Source organism: Antrostomus carolinensis, unplaced genomic scaffold (genome assembly GCF_000700745.2).
Source record: "Antrostomus carolinensis isolate BGI_N321 unplaced genomic scaffold, ASM70074v2 scaffold14512, whole genome shotgun sequence".
NCBI classification, from domain to species: domain Eukaryota; kingdom Metazoa; phylum Chordata; class Aves; order Caprimulgiformes; family Caprimulgidae; genus Antrostomus; species Antrostomus carolinensis.
The window spans coordinates 19,063-28,920 of NW_010299050.1; the positions used below are offsets into that span (position 1 = coordinate 19,063).

At 47.2% G+C, this 9,858-nt stretch overlaps 1 protein-coding gene across 1 annotated transcript in view; it reads left to right on the forward strand.

The window, feature by feature from the left end:
• Positions 1-245: 245 nt before the first annotated feature.
• Positions 246-9,858, forward strand: part of IL2RB (interleukin 2 receptor subunit beta) — an 11,136-nt gene continuing 1,523 nt past the window's right edge. The window contains exons 1-8 of the mRNA XM_010162661.1: positions 246-327; positions 654-780; positions 2,993-3,098; positions 3,810-3,918; positions 4,743-4,891; positions 5,308-5,479; positions 7,263-7,359; positions 9,109-9,193. Of these exons, the coding sequence (XP_010160963.1) occupies positions 246-327; positions 654-780; positions 2,993-3,098; positions 3,810-3,918; positions 4,743-4,891; positions 5,308-5,479; positions 7,263-7,359; positions 9,109-9,193 (927 nt within the window). The remainder of the gene's footprint in view (positions 328-653; positions 781-2,992; positions 3,099-3,809; positions 3,919-4,742; positions 4,892-5,307; positions 5,480-7,262; positions 7,360-9,108; positions 9,194-9,858) is intronic.

The window sequence follows — 9,858 nt, forward strand, 5'->3', positions numbered from 1 at the left end:
GTGGCACTGCAAATGGTTTCAGTACTGAGCAAGGCACCCAAGGCAGGAAAACAATGAGGTGCTGAGGGAAAAGCACAGACTCTGGAGTGGAAAAGGTATGCGTTTCTAAGCCCGGAAGGTTGGCACTGGCTTTGAGAGCTGCCCTGGGACAGTGGACGCCTCCTGTGAGATGACATCTTCCTAATTTACATTGCTGAGGTATGTTGGGGGGATGTCTTCTCTCTTTTAGTGTGTCACCAGTACAGATGAAGCCCTCTTTGCTGCTTCTGTGTCACCTCTGGCTGTTCAGCCTCACGCCTCTCTCACAGCCATCAGACTCAGCACAAGGTAAGAAGTGATTTCCTTCACCTGTGTCAGTTGGGCGAGCAGGGAGTGGGATCAGCCAGAGGAGAGCGTGTGCCATGATATGTTGCTGTGCAGTGCTCATGTTGCAACGTACAGCCAAAGGAGGTTGCAGTAGTTAAAATCTCTTATGAGTACATCAGCCTCCAAGGACACAGAGAAGTAAGTGGCTCTGCCTTGCTTACTTGGAGACAGATATCCAGCAGTCAGTGTGTAGTTTTGGTTGGGGCAGAGTTGTCTGGGGTGATAGTTAATGCCAAACATCATTGCTAATTCAGCCACACTGCTGTCCGTTTCTTCTCTGCTGGCAGGTGCCTCCAGCCTAACTTGTTGGTATGACTCGCGAGCAGCTCTCTTCTGTGACTGGAACCCAGGCAGGGACCTGGTTGAAGCACCGTGCCAGCTGGAGATTTTATCAAAGTTAGATTTTTGTGACAGGTGAGTGACCGGAGAAGCTGGGGAAAGCCAATGCTTTGAATGAAGTGTCCTGTAAAGTTTACCACTTAACATAAATGTAGGCTCCTGCTCCCCAGGCCAGGTATAGTGGAGTCACACAGCCAAGGGGCTTTGCCTTGAACTCCGTCTCTCACCCCACCTGGGCTGAGTTGCTGGCCACTGCTCAGTGTTTGTGATCTGATGATCCCAAACTGTCTAGAACAGCCCATCTTCCAGCTCCATAGATCTATCTGTGCTTCATTTTCCAAAATGAAAACTTCCCTCCCTGGAAGTGTTTAAGGCCAGGCTGGATGAGGCTTTGAGCAACCTGGTCTAGTGGAAGGTGTCCCTGCCATGGCAGGGGGGTTGGAACTGGATGATCTTTAAGTTCCCTTCCAACCTAAACCACTCTCTTAAAAATCCCTTTTCCTTGATAGACACCCTCTGGAGTGAAAGGCACTTTTAATGGAAAAGGAGAATATGTACCTGTTGGAGTGTGTCCAGAGGGCCACAAAAATCATCAAAGGTCTGGTGCACCTCTCCTATGAAAACAGGCTGAGAGAGTTGGGGTTGTTCAGCCTAGAGAGGAGAGGGCTCCGGGGGGACTTATAGCGGCCTTCCAGTACCTGAAAGGTGTCTATAAGAAAGCTGGGGCAGAACTGTTCACAAGCACATGTAGCAATAGGCCGAGGGGTAATGTTTTTAAACTAGAAACAGGTAGATTTATGTTGGATATTAGGAAAAAGTTTTTCAATATGAGGGTGATTGATCATTGGAACAGGTTGCCCAGAGAATCACACAGAATCACAGAATGTTAGGGATTGGAAGGGACCAGAGAGGTAGTGGAGGCCCCATCCCTGGAGATGTTCAAGGTCAGGCTTGATGGGGCGCTGAGCAACCTGCTCTAGTAAAGATGTCCCTGCTTACTGCAGGGGGGTTGGACTAGATGACCTTGAAAGTCCTTTCCAACCCAATACATTCTATGATTCTAATATATATAGATGGGGGTGGAGGGGGGTGAAATTAAGGTTGTACAGGAACTGTTTATCCCTCACCAGGATGAGCTGGGATATTGCACCCTGAGTGGCAAAAATTGAAGGAAAATATTGTTCCGCTTGTCACCCCTGGCCCTTTCATCTCTCTCAGTTCACGCTGTTTTCCTCTCCCACACATCTCTCAGCAGAGGGGTAGATGTGTGGCCAGTACTGCAGTGAGAGCTGGCTCAGTCTCTGTGGTCTCCAAGTATGACAACTCCAGCCAAGAGACTTACCAGCCTACCCCAGGGCTTCCCTGGGTACCTGTCATAAGGAGAGGCTCAGTGTGATTCTGGCATTGGGTGGGATGCTCCTGACTGTCATAGAGATATCTCTGATGAGGTGAGATTGGAAAATATATTCCAGGGCCTGGTGCATAGACTGAGAAAGCCAAAGCATTTCTGATGCTTCATAAGACTGAATCACAAGGGCTGGGGATGGCATTTGGGCTGGATTTGGGACTGTGCCATTGCTTGACCAGGGCTGTGGGACACCACCTCTCCCAGCCATCAACAAGTCACAAGTTTGATCTGACCTTACAGCTGGAGCAGCCAGCTCAGTCTGATACCCCCTGAGCTGAAACCACACAGATGGTCTCCCACCCTGTCACCCCTTGTGCTATGTCTCAGCTTAGGCTGTCCAGCCACACTTGCCAGAGCAGAAGACAGGTCATGGTGTAGCGCTACCAAGCATGACATACAGTCCTGACTGACTGGATGTGACCTGTTCAGAAGATACATCTCACTCAGTATCTGAGATCCTGCAGGACTGTCAGTGGCTTGAAGGAGACCTGCAAAGCCTAGAGGGGCTGAAACAGGCACCTCTCTTCTAGGGCCACGTTGGCACAGTTGTGGGCAGCAGGTGTGTTTGGGCTCTGCATGCCCACTGATATCAACAGGAAGCAGAGAAGGTAGCAAGAGGGGTTTGTGAAGACTCAGAAACTGGAAACCTACTGTTATCTTTGGCTTGAAATAACTGGGATGCAGTGACTCTCCATGTGCTAGCACATAAAATTTGTCCGAGCGAGGCGATGGGGAGGGAAAGTGGGATTACGTTCTTGCTGTAACCTGTTCAGCAAATATGGTAGGAAATGCTTTGAAAGGCCTTTAGTGTTACATAAAGTTTGACTAAATACAAAGCAGCTTCCCCAGCTCACTGAAGTTCTCCTGCTTAAAACCCAGGTCGTTTTCCTTACCTAAAAAATTCAGCGAGCACTGTGAATTACCCAAGGCAGAACACATGACAGGACTGAGGAGATGCATCAAGACCTTCAGCAAAAACAGTAATGTGAGTAATTCATCTGGGATGTCCTGGCTAATGATAAGATGGAAAAGATTTGTATGAGGATTTTTGGTGTATAAACAGTGTGACACCCAAGAGCAGTATAAAAAGCTCAAACCTAATCCTTGAAGCCAGTGGTTGGGTTGGGCTTGAAGCTGTGTGTTGTTGATAATGCATCGCCCTTGTGAGTTGCTCTGCTGGGAGGATTTGCTTCATTGTGAGCTGGGCAATGCTGTCCTGACACATGCAGAAGAGGTGCAGGGCAGACAGATCACATGCAGTGTCCCATGTCCCAGTTAACTGGGTTAGGCCCTAATCCCTTGCTCTGAGGAGAGATGGACATCACCATCAGCTCTGAGGTCACCTCTTGACCTCATTTTCCTTAAAGAGGTCAGTACTGTTTTCCAGATCATTAACTACTGTGAAGCCTGGTTAGATGTGTCAAATGCAAGATGCAACAGCAACACATCACTGGAGCTAATGGTGATGCAAATCCTCTAGCTATTATTCTTTATTTAAATCAGTCATTTTTTAAAGTCATTATATACTTCCTTCAGTCATATCTGGAATTATTGCATAAAAAAACCCACATCCAAATATGAGCTAATTCTCCTTATTGTCAGGTATTCCTAAACCCCTTATACACAGACAATGCTTAGAAATATGAATGCTTGTTGATGAGGCTTCCACGTCACTAATGGTAATTTTTCCTTGCAGACTCAATGCTTTACCACTGCAGACCGCCTGACCATGTCTGTACACTGCCAGATTGGAGAGAATAAGTCTATACCTGTAAGAATAGAAAATTTCAGTCCACTTGCAAATAGTGAGTACTCTTGCAGTCTCTGAAGCTTCCCCACAAAACAATAGCTAATTTCTCTTCTCCTTCCACTCCTATGCAACACCTATAGCTGATTTTAGACTCGTCTCTTTTCCTTGTCGCTTGCTACAGCTAGCATAGATGAACCATGTTGGCTCCTGCCAACTCGCAGCTCTAACATGCAATGTCATGCCATCGACTTCCTGTCCTGCCCAGTGTCTGGGGCACTACTGAATGGGAGTGCTTTTCACTAGGAGTTCTGGCTTCAAACAGGCAACGATAGCTCAGCTGACCTCAAGAAGAAGGGAAAGTCTTGCTACTCTTCCCCTGTACCTCTTACCAGATATGTGCATCCACCCTCCTTTAAGCCAACTTTGGCATGTATTAGTCTTTGCTAAATTGATTTTGCTCACTGATCCAGTAAAAATACATCTGCTTGGGTCATTTTTTTCTGGATGTGTGAGTATATCTGGCTCAAGGAGAGGTCCAATAGAGCCACTGCAAGGTGAGGCATAGGAAGGCACGTTTGGAGTCAGGGGTTGGGAAGGATCATCCAGACAGTCTGTGTAACTCCATCCCATGTGGCTGTAGCTCTCTGAAGGAGCAGCTGGGAAGCAGCTGTCACCCCAACCATGACGGAGAAGAAGGGGAAGAAGAGGAAGAAGGAGGAACAGAGAGAGGGAGCCCACTAACCATCTCATGTGGCTGTAGCTGGCTGGAGTATGTGAGCACAGATGAGACACCAACCCTGCTGCAATGGGGTTTGCAGTGGAGTGCTGTTATGGCCAGACAGTGTGGAGGTATCAACCCTGCTCCTTCTCTCTTTCCAGTAAAGCTGAGGCCTCCAGGAAATCTTCAGCTGGTTAGCAGAACTGAAAACACCTACAACTTAACGTGGAGCCTGAATATTTCTTCTCACTATTTGGATGGGGAGCGGGAATATCAAGTGCGGTACCGAACTACGAGTCAGTCCTGGGAGGTAAATACAGAGTGAGGCACTGGGACCTGTCACCATACAAATCCTGGTCTTATTTATGTCACCCAGGACCTTCTCCTGGTCCTCCCCTCAAGACAGAAACAGTTTTAGTGAATCTGGAGAGCTGATGACACCCCACCACCTTTTTATCTGTGTCACCTGCTGCCAGTGTTTGGTGATGACATAGAAGCAGATGGCAATCCTATTTTACTTAGTGCTGTCACAAAGAAATCCAAACTGCTCCAGGATAGACCTGAAAGGGATGAAAAAGCAAAGCAAAAATTACTTGTCCTCCAGGGTGAACAAGCAGTGCATAAGGTGTAGGGATCTGAGGCAGGTCCTCTCTGAGGGCCTTGGATATGTGAGGTTTTAAGCAATGGCAGGGTGTTGATGGTGCTCTAATTTTGCCCTTCTCCCAGGAGGCCAAGAGCTTCACCATTGTGCAGGACCAGATGTGGGTGGTGTTTGAGAGCCTCTCCCCTGACTTGAAATATGAAGCAGCTGTCCGTGCAAGACCAAGTGCCTCAAGTACCTACAAAGGCGTGTGGAGCGACTGGAGCAAGACAATACTGTGGAGGACACATGCCAACCGTAAGCATCTGTCAGGCAGTCTGACTTGGAGGGGAAAGAGGAGACTCAGGGAAAACAAAATAGGAGAGCCAAGCAGGCTGAGAAGCTGGAGGAAGATGGATAGGGAGGATTGTGCTAATTGAAGAGCAGTAGAAAGGTTGGAAACAATCTGTTTCTCCTAATCTGTTGGGTCAGACTGGCTCAACAGGACTTCAGGGCAAAGACCACCTGACCCCAGAAGAGCCCCTGTGACTTCCAGAAGCCAGGCAAAATCCACAAGATGTAAATCAGGCACTGCTTCCCTAGAGCAGTAAGGCCAGATGTCTGACCTGCAGAAGCAGTGGTCAGGACCAGCATTTTCCCAGGTGCTCCTGGACCTAGGAACATAAATCCAGCTTTCTAAGATGGCCCAGTTCATTGCAGCCCTTGATCAGTGGAATGCAGTGAAACAGAGAACTCGGCTCTTGAACCAAAGGAGACCTGATCCTAGGAAGCAAAGTCTCATGGGGAATGAGAGAGACTTACATGCATGTAAGTCCTTTCCAAAAAGGTCTGCTGAGGTCTTCTTCAGTCACTACAAACCACAGCATGGAGGACACCTCTAGCCTTGAAAGATAGTGCCCTGAGCAAGTCTCTTTGGTGAGTCGTTGGCTGTGATCTCTGTCATTTCTTTTCTGAAAAATAAGCAGGTAGAGGTTATTCGTTTTCATGTCGCCCCAACTCTGCCCCTGCTCAGCCCCTCCCTGTTGTGCCTGGTGCTGATATAAACAGAGGAACTATGTTTAGAAAGGGCACTGTGTTGCTGTGGCGATCAAATTTTGACAGTGTGTGATGTCAATGAATAGGATACAGCCGCAACCAGTTGTCATAGCAACCAAGACTCAAAGATAACCAGGGTACCAGAGGCAGAGGATACAAAGTGATCATAGTAGTATCTCAAGGACAGGCAAAGAAGGAAAGTCCTAAAAATGCCTCATCCTTCTTTAGTTTTGATCTGCTCCCTCACAACTACTCCAGAGGAACTCTGCAGGCCCAGACCAAGGGGTGCTAGGGATGGAGGGAGATAGGGGTGGCAGGCAGAGAAGACAGGCACCAGAATAGCAAGACCAAGCAAAAGTGCACTGGAGAGATGTGTGTAAAAGAGACAGATTAAGAAAATTTTGAGATAATGCCAGACAAATCTGAGGGGGGCTGGCAGTGCTGGGAATATGAGAACTAAGTCTCTTTCTCCTAATCCTACAATCCAAGAACCAAAACCATAATGTGATGGAAAGCTGTAACCTTCCTAGCTTCCTAAAGCTTTCCTACACATCTCCAAAGAAAGAAGCTAGCCCCTTGACCCCTAACCTTCTCCATCCTTGGTCCTTCTGCCTTCTCAAAGACCCATGAACCCCATGACTGTCTCTCTCACCAATTCATAATGCTGTTTCAAGTCTCCAATCCCACTTAAACTGATTTTAGGACTCTCTGCTTTCCTTTGCAATGATACAGACAGTTTGATGGACACTTCAACTAGTAGACTGTGTTACCTCATCTGTGGCAACCCCCAGCTGTGGTGCTGATATGAACAGGAGGTTCAAGCTGTTCAGCACAAATTATCTATTAAACAATGCCAAGTAGACTCTGAAACCCATCTTAGCTCAAAGGTATCGTACACAACACAGCAGAACTCATTTATCTGAGTTGTGTAATATAATTTTGTATCATTGATCAGCTCAAATTGTCATGGAAGGGTTGAAGCTCCTGCCTCCAGAATCCTGGCTAAATTTTAACAGCAACTCTCTCATTTTCTCTCACCTTGCAGAAACATCCCGCCCAGTCCTGCCAGCTCTTATAGTGAGCACCTGCATCTTTGTGATCATTGGGACTGCCTTCCTTCTTAACTTACGGACCCTGAAATGGTAAATGAGCATCAAGTTTTCCTCTCTGTTCATGTCCTGTATCTCATGTGTCTTCTCAAAACCAGGGTTATTTTTCACTTGCCATTACTCAGGATAGCAACTGACTTAAAAATATGGTTTATAGCCCTACCTTTTGAGGCTGACATTTGTCTGGGGAGATATGTCTCCACCTAAGATGATGTGATTTCACCACCATCATTGTTTTGTGCTGTGCTCCTGTGAGCTGGTGCTACGCCCTGGCTGAATTCAAAACAGCTGCCTCAGCACTTCTATTGCCCATGGCTTAGAGTGGGGTACCCTGTCAGGGATGCACCAAAAGTGACTCTTAAAAAGCAAGCTACTGGGTTCAGCACTCCCTCAGTAGAGAGGATCAAGCAAGCCTAAGCACCCACCTTCTCACTTAGTTAAACACTGCAGCAAGAGCTCAGGCAGGACGTGATGACATTTGGTCTGTAGTCAAAATGAGGAGTACAATTCTTCCTCTCCCTGGTCTGTGCAGTGCTGAAGTGTCTAATCACATGCTGGTAAACATCTACATGATGCTTTAAAGATCTCTTTGTTAGCACTTCTACCCAGGCACTGCTTTTATTCAGGACTGAAATTGTCTCACAAGGTTACTCTGTGCAATAATACAGAGAATGATGTGTCAGCATGGGGAGGTTAGAAATGGCCTCAGGTATTCTCATCTCAGGACAGGGACAGAGAAGCAGGATGCTGATGTTTGTGGTAAGGAGCAGGGAGGAATATTCTCAGGTATGAGGCAGCAAAAGCTGAGATGGCTTCTCTGTAAGGAAAGAAGGAGATGCATAATGAAGGAAGATGGATACTGCAAAAGTCACTGGTCACTATGTTTTACCTTTAGTCATAACACAAGGATGAGGAATTGTTAGCTATATGGTTTAGAGAGATAAAAAGGACTCCTTTCTCTATGGAGTATAATTAACCTGGGGGAATTGAACGGAGGATAATGCTGAGGTAAGATCCAAGGAAGGATTAGACATGCATGAATAAAAATAGCATCTGCAATGATGTAAGGTAGTTTATATGCAAGAACTAGCAAATTCTGATGCTTCAGAGAGTACACTGATTGCCTCCAGAGGTCAGGAGGGTTTTTCCTCAGAGCATCCAGCACCAAAACTTTAGCAAAGAGCTGACAGGATCAGCCAACCTCTCTGAAGGACTGAAGAACAGATTAGGTCACTTCTTGCTGCCTCAGGATTACAATACACTAGATCCAGTAAAGTAGAGGCCACTGGGTTGGTGCAAGGTGTGCTCAGATGGCTCGCATAGTCAGTGTGTCCTAGCTGTACCACACAGTGTCCTGGTACAGGACAGATAGACAGTTGGGACACAGCTTTACCATCAATGGTCCTGTTCAGACAGGAGACCTGCCCAGCTTGTTGTCAGGATAAGGGGGTAGGGGTGCAGGTGGAGAAGTTAAGGTGACCAACCAAGGCAGGGAAGAAACCAGTAAATTGCTGGTTATGCTTCCCTAGGGAAAAGGCTGAGGGGAGTCTATTGTCCAATACCAGGTTTCATTGCCTCATCTCTATACTTCTCATCTCTCAGCTACTGCATTTCAGGCCACTCAAGAGCAAGGAGAGCCCTCAGGCTTGTTCTTATTTTACCTTTCCCCCATGCTAGGGTAGTACCCATGATCAGCGATACTCTCTCCTACCCCCACCACAGTGCCAGATTGGTAAGGATCAGGCCCTGCTTCATTCTTCCTTCTCATTATCTTTTCTTAAGGTTTAAGAAGATCCTAAAGATTCACATCCCAGATCCTGAGAAGTTCTTTCCCCCACTTGTTTCAGTTCATGGAGGTGATATTCAGGTATGTGACTGGGGATGGAGTCACATGGTTATGACTGAAAAACGGAGGGTCCAGCTGCACATGCATAGGACAGACACCTGGTTGCTGGACCTACATGTGCCTGTAGCACCAGCTGCTGGGTTCTCCGCTCAAGTTTTATTTTCTGACCTTCTAAAACCTGATAGTTGGCTGAGGCACCTCTAATTACAGAACTGAGAAATGGCAAACCACGCAAACCTCAGCACCCTCCTCCCCTAATAGGGAGCCTGAGGGAAAACAAGGGATCTGTGGGAGAGAGCTTGGCCTCTCAGATGCCCTTCCACCCCAATTCTGTCCCTCCCTGCCTGCCCTAGGCTGCCCAACTCTTCCCCAGATTTCCTACTGTGATCCCCTTCTCCTGGCTGTGAGCCTTTCCTCTGCTCCTAATGTCAATTGCCATCATGCTGAATGGCACTTATCTGTGTTCTGCACTCTTGTTCTCTCTTTACCTTCTTTCTCCACTCCCACTTTCTCCCTTCCCCTAATCTCTCCATAAGTACGGGCAGCTGCAAGGAGACAATTACCATTCTGTGTAGTATCACAGGGAGTGTCAGATGCAAGACATGGGAGGTGATCCCAAGGGGGCACCTTGCTTTAAGAAGGGTGGAAACAAAATGAAGAGGGTCCAGAGGACAGCAAAGCTTTGG